Below are 21,547 nucleotides of genomic sequence, written 5' to 3'. Positions count from 1 at the left end.
CCAATGTGCAGCCAGGGTTGAGAACCTGTAATCTAAGACAAAAGGAAAGGCAAGATGGTCCTGTTTCATCAAAACCTAGTTAGTGATTCCTTCCTAATGCTCTGTCTGTAACACGGGCCATTTTCCAGGACCCTACAGCATTAAGAAACGTTAGCATGAACAAGGCTCAGGGCCAAGGACAATTAATCCAATTACAAAAGACTTCACTGGAAGATTTCCCAAAATTACAAGCATCCCCGACAGTAAGCCTATCATTTGCTTTACGGGGCTCAAGATTATCATCTTCCTTTCAGAATGTACCTGTGGGATTCCTTTCTATCAGGCACAAAAACAAGGCAAAGCAGATCTATGCTGTTACAGGTCTGGAGAAGGCTCCTCCAGCTGAGCAGTGATGGGAAGGAGGCAGAAGGGCCCTCTCGGGGGACCTGGTCACATTCTCTTGTCTTCACCTGCGTGTCTTCACCTTGCATGGGCCTGCTCAGCTCTGAGTATGTTCGCTTTGAATTTATTTTTATTTACTTATTTTGGAGGGGGGAGGGGCAGAGAGAGAGGGAGCAAGAGAATCCCAAGCAGGCTCCGAGCTGTCAGCGCAGAGCCCGACGAGGGGCTCGAACTCATAAGCCGTGAGATCGTGACCTGAGCCCAAGTTGGACGCTTCACCGACTGAGCCAGCCGGGCGCCCCTGGGTACGTTCGCTTTCGTCAAAAGTTTACAAGTTGAACAGGTGTGTGCCTAACGCATTTCAAGCTGGGAAGCAGGCAGGAATGTGAACACGCACACGTACGCACACACGCACAGACACGCACACACTCCCACAACTGTGCCTCCACTCTAGGCCCACACCAACAGAATATTCTACTCAACCTATCTTTGTTTGCTGCATTCTTCGGGGCCCCAGAACACTGCGATAAAAATAATTCCTTTTAGCATGGTAATTTATTGCCACAATCAGCTTCTCAGCATTGTTTGCAAAATTACCCTTTCAGGAACCACTAGCAACGGGAACTGCCAGAACCCAGCCCTCTCTCCCGCTGACTGGGGTAGCTTGGAGGCCAGGACAGTCTGTCCTGCACAGTCTGGGTTCAGGCTCTTTTCACCTTCTTGCCAAAGGAAATTAAGTGGCCCCCTAACAAGCCTAAAATACTCCCCCTGACTTCGCCCCGGCAAATTTTCCAAGACAGTGGTGGCATTTGCTGGGGTGGTGCCTCCTTTAGAAGGCCTGGGGCAGTGGTTGTGGATGTCCAGGGAGGGGGGTTTGGGGTCAGAAGGGCCAGGGGCGCCTGGGTGGTGCAGTCGGTTAAGCGTCCGACTTCAGCCAGGTCACGATCTCGCGGTCCGTGAGTTCGAGCCCCGCGTCAGGCTCTGGGCTGATGGCTCAGAGCCTGGAGCCTGTTTCCGATTCTGTGTCTCCCTCTCTCTCTGCCCCTCCCCCGTTCATGCTCTGTCTCTCTCTGTCAAAAATAAATAAACATTGAAAAAGAAATCTCATCACAAAGCAAAAACCTTTTAAAAAAAAAAAAAAAAAGAAGGGCCTGGTAATCCGAGTTCCTTGGCTAATAAATGAGCACTGTGGCCCTGGCCAGGTGTCTCTCTCGGCATCTGTGCTTTCTCACCTGCAAACTGGGAATGGAAATAGGTCGTGGGATTGGTGGAGGCAAAGCAGTTGTCGCGTGGGTGTGGCTGGTGTCCCGTTAGTCCTTGTCCCCTTCCCACACCCTTCCCCGCGCCTCTACAGTTGCTCCTGGGAGCTCTTCTGTGATGCAATGACTTGCACTCAGATGGAACACTTGCTTCTGGAAAGCCTGACCCAAGATGGCGAGAGGCATCCTGCATCTTGGATGTGGTCTCTGGAGTCCCCTACAGCTCCTCACACAGGGCATATCTGAGACAGAATTGTCTTCCCTCACCGTCTGGGTCCATCACCCAAGCCCCGGACCTGCTAATCGTACAGGCTCGCTCCCCTACCCCCACCCTCCACGACGGACCGGTCACAGAATCCTACCACTTTGGACCCCTATATAATGTACCTGATTATTTCCATCTCCTTGTGTCTCCCAACCACGGCTCAGTCTGAGCTCTCGCACCCGGCCTCTGTGCCCCATCTGGTCTGGCCGCAGTCCACACCCCACACTGCGGTCTGACAGCTTCTTGAAACATCTCTTTTTCTCATTTTTCTCCTGCTTCAACCCTCACTTTTCAGGCTAGACCTCCACCTTCTCAGTGCGGACACCCTTGATGATCTCACCAGCTCCCGAATCTCACCAGCCTCCTCCCTTGGCTCCCCAACCCCTCCTCATGCGCGACACCCCCCACCCCCACCCCGTCCGGTGCCACATCATCCGCCCACTGCTGTGGGTGGCCCGGCGCAATCCCCTGGTTCCCTCAGTATCTCCTATTCATCCATCAAAGCTCCGCTCGGGCATCACTGCTTCCGGGAGGCTTTCCGATGCCCCCGGGCTGATAAGCCAGCCAGCTCTGTGTCCCCCGCAAGCATCCTGTCCACGTCACCATCATTGCCTTTCCAAAGCTTTGCCTTTCCATTGCAAACCCCCTCAGCGTCCTTATTTGTGTCCTGGCTTATCTAGAAGTTCTGGGGGTAGGGGTGCACTGCTCCTCGTTGATCTCACTGTCTCCATCACCATGCCAGGCACACAGCAGCCACTCCAGAAGTGTTAGTTGAGCAGATGACACACATGAGATTTCCCGGCAGGCAGGTGGGGTCGAAGAATCCGCCATTCTCCTCTCCGGCTCCTGCGGCCCCGCATCTTGAAGGCACTTCACCAACAAGCCCTACTTGCCGGCTTTAAGCCGGCAGATGCAATCCGGGCAGAGTCAACGTGTGTTGTTTGCATATGATTTGCCAAAATTTGCATGTAATTGGCTCATGCCTGCAGAATCTAATCTCTGGCCATTTGAATTTGATGCTGAAGCCAGATCGTGTTGATTGGCAGGAGAATTGTCGTCTCTCTCTCAGATGATCTCTCCACTCTCCCTCCCAGGCCGGCAGTGGTGCCCCTGGCAAGTGGGGCATCAGAGGCCGCTGCGGGGTGAGAAGATGCTAGATGAGAGGCAAAGGGCCAGGAAAAGGATGCATGCTTTGCTTTTATAGCACGGGGAGCAGCGTGCGTATAAAGGATCCCAACCAGGCTGAAGGCAGTGGCGTGCTTTCCGTGTCTCTGGCCTCTGCTGAACTGGGTCTGGGAGTCAGCGCCACCCAAGCCTTGAGCCCAAGACGGGACTTCGGAGTGAGAAGAGATCGGGTGACTAAATGAGGTGGGCTGACATCCTACAGGAAGAACAATAGCACAGAACAGAGACCTGGGTATCCAACGGGAATCGGGGCCACAGGCAGGCAGGAAAATCGAGTGCCCCCAGAAGGCCCAGAGACGCGTCAGAGACGTCAGCTTGCCTCAGACAAAAGACCAGGTTTTCCAGGTGACTTTAATAAAATCCAAAATGACAAACTGATGACAGCACATTGAAGGATTTGCGGGGGAGGGGTGGCGGGCCCAGGGTGATCTGGGAGTTCTAGAAGGTCTCCAAGCTGTTGATTCTCATGTAGCTGGTGACACTCTCCTCCCTAGCTCTACCCTTTCATTCATTCATCCCTTCCGGGGCCACCCAGTACCTCCCTTTCCCACTGTGGTTGTAGCCAAAGGTCCAGGAGTCAGGCAGAGAATCTGGGGTGGGCGTGTGGTCGACCAGCACACTTAGGACCACACAGCACGAGTGGTCTTGTGGACAAACGGACACAAGTGCCCCTTAACCAGTCGCACCCGGATAGCACGATGTCCTAGGTAGCATTTGCTGCACTCCAGATACGAAACCCCCAGAAGCACTGGCTGCTTCACGCCTGTTTCCCCAGCCTACGAGGTGCCAGACAGACGCTCTCGCGTGACGCCGAAGATGGTCACCACGAGCCCAGACGTTCCCGTGCTTGGCTTACATTTTTCTGTCTGGTGTCTAGGAAATAGCGTCTCGCAAACCAGCCCTCTCAAGGAGCTCGTGTTGCTGAAGACCCAAAGGCAACGGTTTGAGGCGGCTGCGCTGGGAAGTAGCTTTGACTATACAAAAAAGAAAAAAAAAATCCACGGAAAGTACTTTTGACTCCTGAAGTTCCCAAACACCGGGACTTTAAAGGTTGTGCAACAATTACCTTGAGAGCCGCTTAAAAATATGGAGCCCCAGAGATTCTGGTTCCATATGTGTTGGGCGAGTTCCAACGTCAGCGTGAGTAGGATTCAGATGGGCAGCCAGAAACGAAGCTCGCTGACTCAGACCATGAAGTCCTGCCCTTGAGGCCACTGCGGTACAGATTACAGATCGGTGGGAAGTGGACAAGGGTCTCTGATAACAAAGTTCCCAGGGAAGGAAGGGTCCTATACCCACCCGAACAATCTTCAGGCTTGTCATGAGGCAGGAGCTCGTGTTAAGCTTTCAGGAAAGTGGGTGGCTTAGGTGGGTATTCCTAAGAGCCCGCCCGTTTGAGACACAAACATTTGCTCTCTTCCTTCCTTTAGGGTTGTTTTTTGTTTTTGTTTTTTTTTTAATGTTTATTTCTCTTTGAGAGAGTGAGAGAGAGCATGCAAGTGAGAGAGGGAGAGGGATAAAGAGAGAGGGGGACAGGGGCGCCTGAGTGGTTCAGTTGGTTAGGGTCTGACTTGGGCTCAGGTCAAGATCTCACGGTTCGTGAGTTCGAGATAGCTCGGAGCCTGCTTCGGATTCTGTGTCTCCCTCTCTCTCTGCTCCTCCCCTGCTTGCAGTCTGTCTCTCTCTCTTTCTCAAAAATAAATAAACATTTAAAAAAAAACATTTTTTTAAGAAGGAGGGAAGGGACAGAGGATCTGCAGTGGGCTCCATGCTGACAGCACAGAGCCCAATGTGGGGCTTGAACTCACGAACCCGAGAGATCAAGACCTGAGCCCAAGTCGGATGCTTAGCCGACTGAGCCACCCAGGTGCCCCTATAGGGTTTTTACCATAAGGAGAGCTGATCTGTGCACCATATTCCCAGCCATTTAGGCATTTGATTTTCATTAATTTTAATTAAGAAAATTAACAACGAAGGCTGCATCACAGGCAGGTTTATTTATATTTATTGTATACGAACCTTGCCAAAGCAGGCACCAGGCATTCGAAAGAAGACCTCAGATTTAAGGCCAAATTCCTTAATAAAGTAGGGATGGAGGGAAAAGTCTGTACGTTTTGTGTTTTGTCTAAAACTTTCAGGCCCCTCCCCCCTGCCCCCACAGCCTGGTTGTCACCGTGCTCAGATCCGAAGTTACCTAGCCTTGCGGCTGCTCAGCCCAGTTTAATTAACACCTGCCCTCTGGTCCCCAACATCCTTTTAAACTGACTGTTCTCTGCCCAGATAGACTTTTACACCTGTCTTAGCAATTCCGGGAAAGATGCTTTGAAGTGCCTTTTCAAAATCCCCTGTTAATGATCTGGTAATTATTGTGGTGACTTTTCAATGGGGTGTGGAGTGCTCAGCTAGCTGTGGTCCGGAGAATCCCAAGGCCCCGGGAAGGAAGACGGAGCAAGGGAGAGAGGGAAACAAATCCTGAGTCTGGGGCTGCCCCAACGTCACAGGGGTGGCCCTATATGGCCAGAGAAGGGGACCAGCCTGAGGTTGGCACAACCAGCCTGTTGGCAGATGAGACCTAAGTCCTGGGACCAGTCTGATTATAGAATGTGGGGCAACCACAGGAATGGCCCCCAAACCCCTTATACCACAGCAGGCAAAGCCAAGTCCCCGGGCTGATTCCAGGAGTCATACTCCCACATTGCCCTCCATGCCCTCCCAGTCAAGAGCCTCCCTTCCTTTCACAATCCACACCCATTTTGTTTTATTTTTCAGTGTGTATTTATTTTTGAGAGAGATAGCATGAGCGGGGCAGAGGATCCAAAGCAGAGAGCCCGAAGCGGGGCTCGAACTCACGAACTGTGAGACCATGGCCTGAGTCCAAGTCAGACGCTCAACCGACTGAGCCCCCCAGGCGCCCCCACAGCCGTGGTAAGCAGTCAGGGCTGCGTCCAGAGAGGCCGAGCCAGAACTGTTGGTGCTTTGATCCCTGTGCCTTCAGATTCACGACGTGCAGCCGCTGGGGCCGAATGAGGCCCAACTGGGCAGGGCGCCCCCAACTTCTGGGTATGCCACCCTTCTCCACGCCTGTGCTCCCCAACATCCTGCTTCCACCTGTCAGAGTAAAAGGAGCACCCCAGGGGCCAAGACAGGGTGATCACCCTTCATGACCAAGGAGGCTGCAAAAACCAAGGTGTCCTGGCTGGTCCAAGTACTTGCAACATCTGAGCTGGCCCTCTGTCCCTACTTCAAAAAAGAAAACGAGTCTAATGGAGAAGTGAAATGCCAGCCCTAAGGACCCGTTTGCCCAGGGAATCTCACGGAGCAGAGGACATCTGGTACAGGCCCTTTGTTTACCAAGGAGACACCATAGCACTCAGGAAGGTGCCTTCATGTGCTCAAGATCAAAGCCTCATCAGTGGATACTAGAGCTGGGACTCGAACCAGGTCCTCTGAAGCTTCTCCCCCAGTCACTACCATAGCCTAAGGTCTTCATATTTGCATGCGTCCCCTCTCCTCACCCAACAGAGAGCAAGGGCCCTGGCAGCGGGAGCAGCTAGGTCAACTGTGCCCTTGGCCATCTCTGACGTGCCCTTGGCACAGTGGTACCCAATTACAGCTGCCAGGGTATTGACTGATCCTTGACCTGGCTTCTGGGGCCCTGGGTCTCCAGCCCCTGCTGGCTCAACCCTGCCCCCAGTGTTGCTCCCAATGCTGCCACCCTCTCTGGTCCAGAAACCATGGGAGTTGCCCTGATCAGTTACTGGAAATCATCTTTGCAAGCCACAGGCCCCCATCTTTGGTTAAGCAAGCCCAGCTGATGGGTGGGCTGGGATCCCCTTCTCTGCTTCGCTGGAGAAACCAGGAAGCAGACGCCCCAGGCATAAACCGTTTTATGTAATGTTTTCTACCTCCAATAATGATATAATAATATATGACAAGATGGAGGAAACACTGTTCACCAAAATTCCTCTCGGGGAGCATCTTCCGCATGTTCAGAAGAAACGGTCTAGTGTTTCTGAGTGTGGTCCCGGACCAGTGACGTCACCATCATCTGGAAATCACCTGAGACCTTGTTAGAGATGTGGATTGTCAGGTTCCCTCCTTCCTCCCCCACCCCGCTGAACAAGAAATGCCAGGATGGGGCCTTCCAGGAGATTCAGGCACAGTCAAGATCTGGGAAGCCATTTGTGGTTGTGGTATGGAAGCTGAGGGACGTGATCCAGTGGCAAAAACCAGGGCTCAACCACCTTATTAAGAGGAAGGGTCTGGGAGTGCCCGGGGTGGCTCAGTCAGTTAAGCATCTGACTTCAGCTCAGGTCATGATCTCACCATTTGCGGGTTCTGTGCTGACAGCTCAGAGCCTGGAGCCTGCTTCGCATTCTGTGTCTCCCTCCCTCTCTCTGCCCCCCCCCCCCACTCACGCTCTGTCTCTCAAAAATAAATAATAAACATTTTTTAACAAGAGTCTTTAAAAAAAAAAAGAGGAAGGTTCTGGTTACCTGTATGGCTCTAGTCAGGGGGGTCCCAGGATGAACTGGGAGGGAGGAGCTGGGAAAGAACTGGATTGCTCTTCAGGACAGAAGGGAAGGGCTTTTGAGGTTCCCTGAGGACATCTAGAGGGGAGGAGAGTGAAGACAGTGAGGCTTGGTGCCTCATGGGAAAAGCCAAGAGTGAGACCCCCATACCAGGGAGTATATCGAGGGACTGTCCATGGACTCACAAGACCTATGCACTGTGATCTCCCCCACAAACTGCATAAAGTGTTGGTAAAAGCCTTATAAACAACCATAAGGGCTCAGGAGTTCCACACACCTTGGACGCCATGAGAGGTGCCCAGTTCAACATGGCGGTCTCGATGCCATGCTAAGCAGAAGACTCTTCGTAAAAAAAATTGCCATGGCTGCATACCCTTTCATAGTGGTCAACATTTCTGCATTTCCATAACCATCCCTTATTTGGGGGCATTTGGTTGGTTTCCAATTTTCCACTCTCATAAACAACAAAAGCAAACAAATGGGCTGAGCCATGCTTGGCTAGGGTGGACAGGGTTGGGAAAAGAGGCCCAGCTCCAGAGTAGCACTGGGGTCTTCCGTGGAGAGGTTCACAGCCCACATCGCCAAAGTGCAAAGCGCAGAGGAAACCCAGGCGCAATCAAGACGGCGGCTGCTACCCAGGGGGCCAGCCTGGGTGTGAGGACGGAGCACGGCCAGCTCGGGGTGGTCCTGGAGCCGCCCAACTTCAAGCAGGTAGTGGCAGGGGGATTCTGATACCGTGTGAGGGTCTGGCCAGCATCCCAGGTACCAGGAAGCATGACCCAACGGCCCCGATGGCCTTACTTGGACCATGGGCGCCAAGTTCTTGCCTATTCCCACGGACTTCTTCAGGACTCAAGGCTGGAGCAGGTCCAGACTGGGCTTCCAGCTCACACCCAGGTCTCGCGGGGCCTGACCCAGGTCCTAGGCAAAGCTGGAAGGAGCAAAGCTTAATTGCATCAGAACAGAAGCCTGCCGAGCCTGCCGACGTTCTTAGCCCCCGCAATCAATCTTCCACCCTGTAAATAGAGTTAGAAGTGCGACTCTAGCAATTATCAAGCCCATCATTTTCCTCTTCTTCTCTAAGTAAATTAGAAAGGCTCTCTGCTCCCACTTTGCAACGGGCCCTCATTTGTAAAGTGCGGCTCTAAAAGCATTGCTGAGGGCTGTCCTTCCAGAAAAAGGTGTCATGCCTGATGCCCAGTAGGCCACAAGGCTTGGCTTCCAGCCCTGGTTTTGCGGCCAATCGGTGTGTGATCTTTGGCCAGGCCAGCACCCCACTCTGGGCCTCGGTTCCCCGTCTATGAAGATTTTGGACTAGGTGGCCTCCAGGATGCCTTCCTGTCCTCGTGGTCACTGGATTACAGCTGTGCTTCATTGCCGGGGACGGTCCACGTAGCCAGAAGTTTAGCTTCTTCTCAGTCTGGACCTGACCCTCCCCCCGTCACCACAAGTGTGACCCTACAGGTGCAGGCGGACGAATTCTCACGGTAGCGTAAGAACAGAGGAGGAGCCAAAGCAAAAGTGCTGACCACACTCACTGCACACTCACCCTGCACAGGCACCTGATCTGATCATTCTACAACGATGACCACATTTAACCCGCACCAGAGAACAAATATTAGGCCCATTTCACAGGCAAGAAAACTGAGACACAGCAATGTCGAGGAGGCGTGTCCAAGCCAGGTCTGCCCGGCTCCAAAGCCACGTTCACAGTCACGAGGTTCTCAAATAGAAAATCTAGACACCTCAGTAGAAAAAGAACGGATAGGGGGCGCCTGGGTGGCTCGGTCGGTTAAGTGTTGGACTCTTGGTTTCGGCTCACGTTCGTGGGATCGAGCCCTGCGTCAGGCTCCACACTGGCAGAGGGGAGCCTGCTTGAGATTCTCTCTCTCTCTCTCTCTCTCTCTGCCCCTCCCCCGCTTGCCCTTTCTCTCTCAAATAAATAAATTTTTCAAAACTAAATAAAAAGAATGGATAGAGCAGGAGGAGAAGCCACCTCAACGCAAAGGGAATGCCTGGCAAGACCCCTGCATGACCGAGTGTGCCCAGGCAAATGACAGATGTCCCCAAGCATGTGTGGGCCAGAAGATCCGTGGGAAGGGTGCGGTCAGAAGGCATGAAAGTCTGAAAAAATGTGTTCCACTGTGCCTGGCTCTCTCAAAATGGGCTCTTGCTTCCCCCAGCTCCTCCCTACCTCTAGAAAAGAAATGTTAATTACTCTACTTGAAGGGAGAGTTTGGCGGTGTTTAGAAGCACGACGTAATCCCAGATGACACCCGCTAGTGGCCGATGACCCAGCTCAGTCCCCCAGGCTTTCCCTACTGAAACCCTCAGAATTCACGACTATCAGTGCTAAGTGACATCCCAACTTTTTAGAAGATGGATAAGAGAACCACAAAATGTCACTTGCCTTAAGCATTGTCTTCTCCCCGCAAAATTATTTTTATTACCAAAAAATGTTTTCTAGAGACAGAGCATCAGTTAGGTTCCTGTGACAGATACCGATCCCAGAAGCTGGGTGTTTTCACGGAAACTACTCCGTCATTGCCCTCAGTGTGGGTTAGTCCGTATCCCTTGTCTTTTCCATCTTTCTCTTAAATACGTCCCTGAGTCATTCACAAATACACTATTTAAGAATCCATCGATGTCAAACCCAAAGGCTCCCAGGTAATCTCAGGAGCCCCAGGCTGGACGTCTGCCCGGCTAAGTGGTCCCTGCCAAAGCCCAGGTTCCCGGCCAGCGCTCGCCGAGCCCTTGCTCCCTACCGGGCACCCTGGAGGTAATGGATTTGGAGAACCCTAATCCAGGGCTTCGTCATTAGGGATGCACCAGACTGGGGGGACATCCTCCAGCATCTCAGCGTCGGTGGGATATATGAGCCGGGAGTGAATGCAGGGTAGATGCACTTGGAAGGCTGAAGAGATGTAGATGGGCCAGGCTTTGCCAGCGGCCCAGCCACCCTGCACCTGCTTCCCCATCAGTAAACACAACGATGCCCTCCAACTCCCGAGGTCGCTGGTGACGGCAGAGGCCACGGAGCAGGGCTGTGATGACGAACGAGGGGCGCCTGGCTGGCTCAGCGGGTAGAGCCTGTGCACTTGATCTTGGGTCAAGCCCCAAGTTCAAGCCCCTGTTGGTGCAGAGTTTACTTAAAAAAAAAAAAAAAAAAAAAAAAAAAAAAAAAAAAAAAAAAAAAAAAAAAAAAAAAAGAACGAGACGGTCGAAGTTTGAATCTTGTTCCACCACTGTGTGCTCTGTCCAAGTGACCTTAATCCCTTGGAGCCTCAGTTTACCTCATCTGGAAATGGCCATGGCAATGTCTTCCTCGGGGGACTGTGGTGAGGATGCATTTCAAGCACTTGACACGGTGCCTGGCACTCAACAAGTTCCTGTTAAGGGACAATCGTCATCTGGGTGAAGGTGCCAATGCGAGGCCAAGCCCAGAAGAGTGCTCACTCAGCAGGCACCATCTTTCCCCTTGGAATCTTTCTACACACTACCACTTGGGCACTGTTTTCCTCCTCCCGGTGGCTCTTAGACTCTTCAATCTTTTTTATAACAGCAGAGGCTCCTTCTTTCCCTCAAAAAGTCTTTGCTGGAATCTCCCCAGAAACCCAGAATGATGCTCAGGTCCCTGGATAGAAAGGAATACAGCAGCGGCCCTGGCCCACCATGCACGGAGGGTGCCCACAAGCAAACAACCAAATGCACGAGACAGAGTTAAGTCCAACCAACAGCCTGAAGCGGCTAACGGCAGCCGTGTCCCGGGGCCACCTATGATTAATTGCCAAATGAATTGTGCGGGCTATAATTGCTGCCGGGGCGATGCTGACATAAATCTCCCTTCCGACCACAGCGATCGGAAGAATAATGCCCACACCCTGAAGGTCTGGCTCAGGTGCCCAGAAAGATGACGGAGCTGCACGGAAGCAGAGGGCACAGGACGGTCAGGATCTTATCGGCGAACACCAGGGGGTGAGGGGGCTTCCGGGGCTCCCCCAGGGGGCCCGCGACAGAGGCCCGCTCTTCAGCTGCCCCTGTGACCAGTCCTCGAGTTTCCCATCCGGGGAATGGGATTTCTCAGGGAGGCAGGCGTGGAAAATATCCTCCCACCACTCGCTGAGTGCCCCCCCCCCCCGCCCAACACACCAACAAAGTAGCGAGGCCTTCCCCAGTGACTCTGATGTGGCTGAGCCAGCCTGTCTCTTCTCTGTCCTATTTTTACGACGCTTTTGTGGCTCTTGCTTATTTCTCAGTCTACAGTGTGTGGGAATAATATCTTAATTCCACCCGCATAATAGGGGAGGACTAACGAATCACTGTACCTGCAACACTCTGAGGTCGTTGGATAAAAGGAATTCAAATAACCCAAAGAGATCTTTTTGTTAGGTCCTACTTCATAGGCGGTACAAGGAAAAATTAGCTAATACCGGGGAGGGGCAGAGGCAACGAAGAGAATGAAATTACCGTGCCGCGTTACTAATGATTTTCTTTGAAGTCCTCGGTGATTGTTTTCTACCAATACGGTCCGTGTGGAAAAATTTGCTCTCGGTGTTTTATGAACAAAACAGAGGATGGCTGAAAGTCTTCCGTTTGTTTTCTATAAATTACAGGATCTGGGGGGATGGAAGGAGGCTCATTTGCCTTTCTTCCTTACATCGATAGAAGGAAGGTCTGGGTCCATCTGGAACGTTCCTAGTAATTTGGCTTGCACCAGCTCGTGCCCCTCCTCGGTGCAGCTGGGCGGCCAGGGTTCATGAGATCAGTTTAGCCCTCCACGCCAGACTCTGCCCGGCCGGGTGGTCCTCCGGTGGGGCTGGGTTCCACAGCCAGCCCTGGGCAGGGCCTGGTGGGCGGCCTCCCGCCCGCAGGCTGGTAGGGAAACACCAGTCTTGTTGCTGGGGAACCGATGTGGCTCTGTCCCTCTCAACTCCCTAGACCGCCACCCACATCCCACCTGCTGGACGGGCAGCCTTTGGAATTCACTCATTCACCAACTATCACCGAACCTCTTACTGTTCCCCCGAACAAAACAGAGAAAGCCCTGCTTTTGGGGGGGGGGTAGACATTCCAATAAAGAGACGTTAAACCGAGAAGAGTATGTCAGCTGGCGGTGAGTACTAGGAAGACGCGGAACAGTGCACAGGAAGTGGTGACGGGGACAGTGGCAATGGTGCCGTTTTACAGGAGCCGTCGAGAAGGGCCTCGCTGAGGAACCATCGCAGCAGAGAGCCGAGGGAAACAGGGAGCCGGCAAAGTCAGTGTCACAAAGAACAGCCGCCCAGGCAGAGGGAAGAGCAGGGGCAAAGACCTTGAGTTTGCACCTCCCAGGAACAGCAAGGAAGCCAGTGCGCCTGGAACAGAGCCGGTGAGGGGCACGGAAAGGGGTAGGAGACGGATTGGAGAGCAGGCCGGGAACCACACGGCATATGAGCAGGTCTCTGCCTATAGCTCAGGCAGCGCTCTTAACCCACCAGCTCACTCCGTCAGCAACGGGGTGTTACGCACCCTATGTCCTGGCTGGCCCTCGGGGTCCCTGCCAGGCTGAAGGAAGAGAGCAAAACAGTAACAGTTGCAAAAGGGGGTGAGGCTTTAATACAATTCTCTCTTTTTTAAATGTTTATTTATTTGCTTAGAGAGAGAGAGAGAGAGAGAGAGCACGCACGCACAGGGGATGGGCAGAAAGAAGGAGAGAGAGAATCCCAGGCAGGATCCTCGATAACAGTGCAGAGTCCAACATGGGGCGCAATCCCATGAACCCAGAGATCATGACCTGAGCCGAAATCAAGAGTCAGACACTTAACCCACTGAGCCATTCAGGCACGCCTATAATTCTCTCTTTTTTTTTTTTTTCAGAAGTAATTGTTGCACGTTTTAGGGAGTATGCAAAACACAGAAAAGAAAACTATGGGGCACCTGGATGGCTCATGGCTCAGTCAGTTAAGCATCCGACTTTGGCTCAGGTCATGATCTCGTGGTTATGGGTTCAAGCCCTGCATGGGGCTCTGTGCTGACAGCTCAGGGCCTGGATCCTGCTTTGGATTCTGTGTCCCCTCTCTCTCTGTCCTCCCCTACTTGTGCTCTGTCTCTCTTTCTCTCTCTCAAAATAAATAAACACTTAGAAGGAGGAGGAGGAGGAGAAGGAGGAGGAGGAGGAGGAGGAGGAGGAGGAGGAGGAGGAGGAGAATTATGCACATACAGAAAAGTAGAGACCAGGTAGCTCGGGTTCTCATTGTTTCCTCTGCTGATTCCCAACCTTTATATGATGCAGTTGTAATGCAATATACTAAATATGTTATAACATATGATACAATATGTTATATGTTTTAATGTTTTAAATATGTAACTCTTTTATATTCTGTAAAGGCAAAAAACATACAGATGGCATTTTCCCTTATTTAATGCCACAAAGTCATATTATTGTTATATATGTTACATACCCATATTATCACAAATGGTACGAAGTCATATATCTCATATATAAATACTATATAGCTGATCATGAATTAGGGGTGTAAGCCAAACAATGTATTCCTCTGTTAAGTAAAAAAAAAAATACACACAGGGCTGCCTGGGTGGCTCAGTCAGTTAAGAGTCTGCCTTCAGCCGTGAGTTCGAGCCCCACATCAGGCTCTGTGCTGATGGCTCAGAGCCTGGAGCCTGCTTCAAATTCTGCGTCTCCCTCTCTCTCTGCCCCTCCCCTGCTCACACTCTGTCTCTCTCTCTCAAGAATAAAAAACATTATATATAATGTATACGTATATACATTATATACAATATATGTGTGTGTGTGTGTGTGTGTATATATATATATATATATATATAATGATCATAGCAGGATGTTGTGAACTTGAACTGAAGGACTGGAGGAAGGAAATCACTGTGTGTATAAGACAGCACTTTGGACTGGTTTCCAAAATAATTTTCACCCCTTAGAAAACATAAATATCCAAAGATGGAATCCTCACAGAAATCAAGAACAAATCAATTTGAGCTAATTTCAAATACAAGAAAGAGTGTGGCACGGAATACAAGCCGTGAATATAAGCACAGACTATCCGCCATATTGTAGGCAGGTTATAACATATTCGCATACGTTTACAAAACACGCATCTGACAAAAAGAAACTCAACTGACAATTTTTCTCAAAATAAAAGAGATTTGCACCAGATCCTCTAACTCACCTACAGACTTTGGAACCCAACCTCCACAAGGTGACACGGCACTAATTCTGAGCCTCTGCTACCCTGTTAGGTCCTTTCTCATTGCTGGTAACACAGCAGTCAACAGGACAGAAACTAACTTCACTGTTTACCTTTTCTTCCCCAATTCCCACTGTCCAAAAAGAAGGCAGATCAGGGCCGCCTGGGTGGCGCCGCGGTTAAGCGTCCGACTTCAGCCAGGTCATGATCTCGCGGTCCGTGAGTTCGAGCCCCGCATCGGGCTCTGGGCTGATGGCTCGGAGCGTGGAGCCTGTTTCCGATTCTGTGTCTCCCTCTCTCTGCCCCTCCCCCGTTCAATGTCTCTCTCTGTCCCAAAAATAAAAAAAAAACGTTGAAAAAAATTTTTTTTCCAAAAGAAGGCAGATCAATCTAGAGTTTCAGTCCCTCTGAGTGAGGGTGAGTGTCGGACCTCTGTGGCATGCGCTGGAAACGAGGCCAGGAGGCCGGTGGCCAGAACACGGGGCTACGGTGATATGACTTGCAGCAAAACTGCTTGCCCTCCCCGCCCCCCAAGCAGATCTTTGTCTCTCCCTCTGCTTCTGCCTTCTCTGCTGCACAGACAAAACCAGGGAGCCCCCACCTCTGGCCGAAACCCTAGAGAGCGTCCCACTATTGTACACAGTGGCCAAGCTCAGAACGCACCCCTTGAAGACTGGGCCTCTCTCGGCCCTCACATCACCTGACGTTCTGGGGCTGTCCCCAGGCCCCCTTGCTCAGTCCCCCAAAGGCAGTCAAAAGAGTTCCTGACATGCAAGGCTTTTAAAGGAAGAGTAATTTTAATAGAAGCATGAAAATGCACATCATTCTCTCTGGGAGCATCACTTCCCAGCAGAAAAGCGATGAGGGCTAAACAAAAGGGGAGTCCTAGTCCCTCGGGGAAACGTATCATTTCTATAGAAACCAAGGACCCTTCCAGACAGCCAGTGTTGGCAGAACTAACAGTAAGGACATCACAGCAGCCACCACTGGACACGAAAGCATTCTGTGGACAGACAGATGGACACTGGGTTGGGTGCATTTATCCTAGCATCCTGCTGGGCAGGTACCACCGACCTCACTGTTCAGATGGGGGAAACCAAGGCCACGTCAGAATAATGACTTGCCCAGCTGGAAAGAGGCCAGGTAGGTTCAGATATTTTGAGGCTGTTTACATCTTTCTCAACCTGCTTTATCGTTGTTAGAAATAACGCACAGCTTCCAGAAATGTCATCAGCCATGACGCCTAGCAATATAGTTCCGTTCAGGAAACTCACCTCAGTGAGGCCCACTTTGCTGACTGCTTCCTGCCGGTGGGTCCCTCCACGGCTTCCAGCTCAGAAAGAGCTGGTGCTCAGGAGCACGATGGCTTTAAACCATAGGTCATTCTCTTGGAGGGCATCAGTGATTTTCCCGCAAGTGTAAGAGGCCAAATTAACTAGGAAAGTGTTCTTAAAATATAACTGGTTGTGGCCTTATTCTGACAGGCCTCTCCCACCTACTGTCTATCCTAAAAGGGATGAAACTGTCCCTTGACACGGATTGTACAGACAAATGTCCTCTGCCGGCCAGGTGGGGGCCCTGCACGGGAGCAGCGGCTTCCTGGGAGTGAAACACCCCTTCGGGACCCTCCCTCGGAGCCGCAAGGCTGCGAGGCTCACACTGCCGCCAGCCCATCCCCACCCAAAACTCGTATAGAGTTCCTGGCGTTTTCCTCGGGTTCTGCCTGCCTTGAGAATACCAAGTGGGTCTAACGTGTCCGAGGCGTATTAAAAAAGAAACTCTGCAGATTTGAGATTGATTTTAAGAGACCTCGTGGAAAGGCAGAAAGCCTAGTGGGCCCGGAGTCCTGTTCCTGGCTTGTGGGGTGGCCTGGGAGGGGGGGGGGGGGGGGGGAAGAAGGGGGGGGGCGTCTCTCGGCCTCAGTTTCCCCTTCTGTAAAACAAGAGGGGTCCAGGTGAGCATTCGCTGGCTCAGCCCTCGGCGTGACCAGGGGATGCGAGGACGCAGTTTTCCACGGCGCCTCCTCCGCGGAGTCGCACGCGTGGGCAAGCTCCCCGCCCCGCCCCTTCCCCACCCCCACCCCCGCCCGCGGGGCTCCCGCAACCCTCCGCTCCGCCCCGGGCCGGGCCGCGCGCAGGCGGCAGGGTCCCAGGCCGACACGCCGCGCGCGTCCAGCCCGGCCCGGTGCGTGGAACCCGCCCCCCCCGAGTCTCGCAGCGGGCGGGCGGGGGCGGGGCGGGGCGGGGGCGCGGGAGGCGGAGCCGAGCCGGGGAATCCTGCTCGGGCGAGGCCGGGCCCTGCAGAGCAGCCCGGCCGTCCGAGGGCCCCCGCGTCGGGGCGGCGGGGAACCCCAGACGCAGCGGCCGGGGAGGGATCCCCGTGCCGAGCGAGCCGCCGCCGCCGCCGCCGCCGCCGCTCCTCCGCGCCGCCCCGCGGGCTGCCGGGTGCCGGGGCGCCCCCAGTCCGCCCGGCCGCCAGCTCCCGGTCCCGCCGTCCGCTCGCCGGCCAGTCGTCCGTGCGCCATGCAGCCGCCGCCCGCCCCGCGCGCGTAGGCGCCCGCGCAGGCCATGCTGCTCCCGCTCGCCGCGCTGCTGGCGCCGCCTGCCGCTGCCGCCCGCCCGCGGGGGCCGCGGAGCGCCGGGCTCGGTGGGGCGCCCCCCAAACGCCTCCGTCAACGCGTCGTCCGCGGGGCGAGCGCGCCCCGCGGCTGCTGGCCTCCGCGGCGCCGGGCCCCCCGAGCGCCCGGGCCGGAGGAGGCGGCGGCGGCGGCGCCGTGCAACATCAGCGTGCAGCGGCAGATGCTGAGCTCGCTGCTCGTGCGCTGGGGCCGCCGCGGGGCTTCCAGTGCGACATGCTGCTCTTCTCCACCAACGCGCACGGCCGCGCCTTCTTCGCCGCCGCCTTCCCACCGCGTCGGGCCGCCGCTGCATCGAGCACCTGGGGCTGGCGGCGGCGGCGGCGCAGCAGGACTGCGCCTGTGCGTGGGCTGGGGCTGGGTGGGGCGCGGCCGCCGCCCGGCGCATCCGGCCCGCCGCGCCGCCGCCGCCGCCGCCGCCGCCGCCGGGGCGCCCACCGCGCTGCCCGCCTACCCGCGGCCGAGCCCCCCGGGCCGCTGTGGCTGCAGGGCGAGCCGCTGCACTTCTGCTGCCTGGACTTCAGCCTGGAGGAGCTGCAGGGCGAGCCGGGCTGGCGGCTGAACCGCAAGCCCATCGAGTCCACGCTGGTGGCCTGCTTCATGACCCTGGTCATCGTCGTGTGGAGCGTGGCCGCCCTCATCTGGCCGGTGCCCATCATCGCCGGCTTCCTGCCCAACGGCATGGAGCAGCGCCGGACCACCGCCAGCGCCGCCGCCGCCGCCGCCGCCCGCCGCCGTGCCCGCGGGGACCACCGCCGCCGACGCGGCCGCGGCCGCCGCAGCCGCGGCCGCCGCCGCGGCCGTCACCTCGGGGGCGGCGGCGACCAAGGAGCCCCGCTCCTCCCCGCGCCCGCCCTGTGCGCGCTCTCGGGTGCCTTTCCGCCGGGAGGTTCGGCCGGTGTGCTTCGTGCTGTCGTGACCGTTAGTTCTTCTTCCGGGGGGGGCCGCCGGAGGGGGCCCAGCGGGGTGGCCCAGCGGGACGCGGGCGGCGCTTCTGGTTCCGAGGGGGCAGCTGCAAGGTGGGAGCCGCGCAGCTCGGAAGACGGAGGAGGGAAATGGGGCCCTTTCCCCTCGGTTGCATCCCCCTGCCCTCCCCCCGCACCCACGTGCCCTATATTCATGGCAGAAAATGACCAAATCCTGTGTATTTGTTTTATATATTTAATAACTGTTTTAAATGAAAGTTTTAGTAAAAAAACAAAACAAAACAAAATCAAATTGCTATTGCTGTAGGAAGAGAAGCTCTTTGTATCCAAACCTAGTATTTGAAGTTTCTTGTTTTTTTTAATTTATTTAAAGGTGGGGGAGGGGGGAGGCATGGGAAGGATTTCACAACATATTGTTACCGTGAAAATGAACTTTATGAACCTTTTCCAAGTCGATCTATCCAGTGACGTGGCCTGGTGGGCGTTTCTTGTACTTCTGTGTTTTTTTTTGGCTTTTAATACAGACATTTTCCTCCAGAGATGCGTATGTAGCTTTTTTTTCATTTGATTTAGGAAGAGGAATCCAAGAATTACAAGATGTTGCCCTGAAATGTGAGGGAGGGACTCTCCAAAGTCAGAGAGGGGCTCCTGCTGCCTGGCTTGCCTGGCTGGGAGAGGCGGGAGATGGAAACTAACCGTGTTATACTTACCCTAACGGCAATTTCACCTTCTACCCCAGCTGCCCCCCAACACCCACCCCCACCCACCCCTCGGCCTCATTGACGTTTGTCATGGTGGCACACAGGGTCTTCTGTCATTTGCCTTTTTGTCCCCTGCCTCACCATCTGCGAAACACCCAGTAAAATACCAAAATGGTAAAATCAATCATTCCCCTGAACCAGGTATCTATCCTTCACGGAAATGACTCACTTTAAAAAGCAAGAAGCAGGTAAATATCCTTTTCGTATGTGTAAACCTTAGCATATGAGCGCATTCCAAAACCTAGTTTGCAAACCTGAGGTTTTATGTTGGCATTAATAAGATTTTTTTCCCCCTAAGGTAAGCTCGGTGACTGCTGGACAGTGGTTTCAGATCCTTCCCAGTTTTCAGAAGCAGAATAAATGAAAAGTCCTTAAAGTGGCCTGACGCAAAAACCATTTTAAAAGCCTTTAAAAAAGATTTCCAAAGCTACTTTCCCTTGCTCTCCTTTCTCCCCATTTTTGAGTGAATACCTTGTACTGGTCTAGAGCTGTAGTTTCTCAAAGTGGGGTCTCTGGACCGGCATCATGAGTGTCAGCTGAGAACTGGTCAGAGATTTAATCGGGGCTCATCCAGGACCGACGGAATCAGAAACTCTGGGTGGGGCCCAGCAATCTGTGTTTTAACAAGCACTCCAAGGGGTCCTGATGTCTTTCGAGTTTGAGAACTGCTGTATGCTAGTGGAAGGGAACCTTCGAAAGATGTAGCCTCCTTTAATCTTGAGATGTATCTATTATATCAAAGAAATGAGACCCCCCCCCTTTTCCACAGGAATCTGAAGGAGAGGATCCAGGGCTATCTCTTGCCGAGGCCAGCCACGAGAGAAGGGGGTGAGGGTGACGGCCTTCCCCTACTCCAGATCCAGATGTTGAAGTTCAATGTAATGCAACCCATTTGCCTCACAAGTCACTGCAGATCTTCTTATGCCCCAAAGCTAAGGGGGTATGTGAGTTGCCCTCTTTTTTTCAGCCCTGGGGTATCTAACAGGAGAAAACCAGTAACTGCTAACCTTGGTCAGTTTTCATATAATCACGGTGTTTGTAATTCTCGAAGTCACATTAAGGATTCCTGGCAGCATACACACACACACACACACACACACACACACATGCTCTTTCTCTCTCTCTCCCTGCTTTTCCCGAGATGGAAACTAAGGGTCAAAGAGGTTCAGCATTTTGCCTTCAATCACAACTACATGATTGTGGAGGCAGACCTGAGACTAAACCTTCAGTTAGTGTCCAGCCCTTGATTTCGGCTTAGGTCATGATGTCACAATTTCGTTGAGTTTGAGCCCGCATCAGGCTCCGCGATGACAGCACGGAGCCTGCTTGGGACCCTCTGTCTCCCTCCCTCTCTGCCCCTCCTCCACTCACACTGTCTATGTCCTCTCTCCAAATAAATAAAAACACGTAAAAGCTATGCATATATGTGTATAATATATGCACATACTCTATATACATACATGCATACATACATAGGATGGGCCCTAATGAATACTTTCTTAGGGCAGGGCTGGAATATTGATATCTATTGCTGCAACAGTAGACCTTCCTAAAGGAAGTTCTGGCAATAGTAATTCTGGCAATTTCCAGAATTGCCCATAGAGCCTGCACGTGCATGTAGACATACGTGTATATTATGCATGTATAAAACCGATGGACTGGGGGGCGCCTGGGTGGCTCAGTCGGTTGAGCGTCCGACTTCAGCTCAGATCACGATCTCGCAGTCCGTGAGTTCGAGCCCCGCGTCGGGCTCTGGGCTGACGGCTCAGAGCCTGGAGCCTGCTTCCGATTCTGTGTCTCCCTCTCTCTCTGGCCCTCCCCCGTTCATGCTCTGTCTCTCTCTGTCTCAAAAATAAATAAATGTTAAAAAAAAAATTAAAAAAAAAAACAACGGATGGACTGCTTGGCTCCTTTTCATGCTGACTTTGGCGGCTGAGAGCCAGAGCCCAAGCAGGAGGCCACACAGTAAGGATGGAGCCTGGGTCCCTCCTGTCCTTTTTCGTGAGGATTGCCCACTGGGCAAAGTAAGTCAGGCCCTGGCAGGCACACGCGTGGGGTCTGTGGGGTCTCGCTTGCATAGTCTCAGTAGTGAAACATTTACTTCCACGTATGCGTTTTATTAAAGGCCAATCAGCGAGTGCGCGTATGCCCACAATCCCCAGATTACAGCCCATTCTTCAAGCCTCCTGGGGACAGCTTGGGCTGCTAGTGACATAGCTAAGCCCCCAGAATAAATCATCACTCCCGGTTATTTTTGCTTCTCCTGAGAGAGACTTTACCCGTGAAGAGGATGTGTACCCACCGTCCAAACTCCAGCCACTGCTATGGGCTGCCCTACTGAGTTGCCTCACGTTCATCGTGAGAGCCCCCCGTGGCCTGGATCTGACACACCCTTGACTCC

The 21,547-nt window shown here is 53.4% G+C and overlaps 1 protein-coding gene across 1 annotated transcript; it reads left to right on the top strand.

Annotated features, from left to right (window-relative positions):
• Positions 1 to 17,391: 17,391 nt before the first annotated feature.
• Positions 17,392 to 18,378, top strand: TMEM158 (transmembrane protein 158). Its single transcript, XM_030295987.1, is given in 8 exon segments — positions 17,392 to 17,420; positions 17,422 to 17,520; positions 17,522 to 17,563; positions 17,565 to 17,650; positions 17,653 to 17,729; positions 17,731 to 17,914; positions 17,917 to 18,185; positions 18,187 to 18,378. Coding segments are annotated over 8 exon segments (978 nt in total).
• The last annotated feature ends 3,169 nt before the right edge of the window (positions 18,379 to 21,547 follow it).

The sequence above is a fragment of the Lynx canadensis genome, chromosome A2, assembly GCF_007474595.2.
Source record: "Lynx canadensis isolate LIC74 chromosome A2, mLynCan4.pri.v2, whole genome shotgun sequence".
Taxonomy (NCBI): Eukaryota; Metazoa; Chordata; class Mammalia; order Carnivora; family Felidae; genus Lynx; species Lynx canadensis.
The sequence above is the reverse complement of the archived record's forward strand: the minus strand, read 5'-3'. Positions and strand labels throughout refer to the sequence as shown.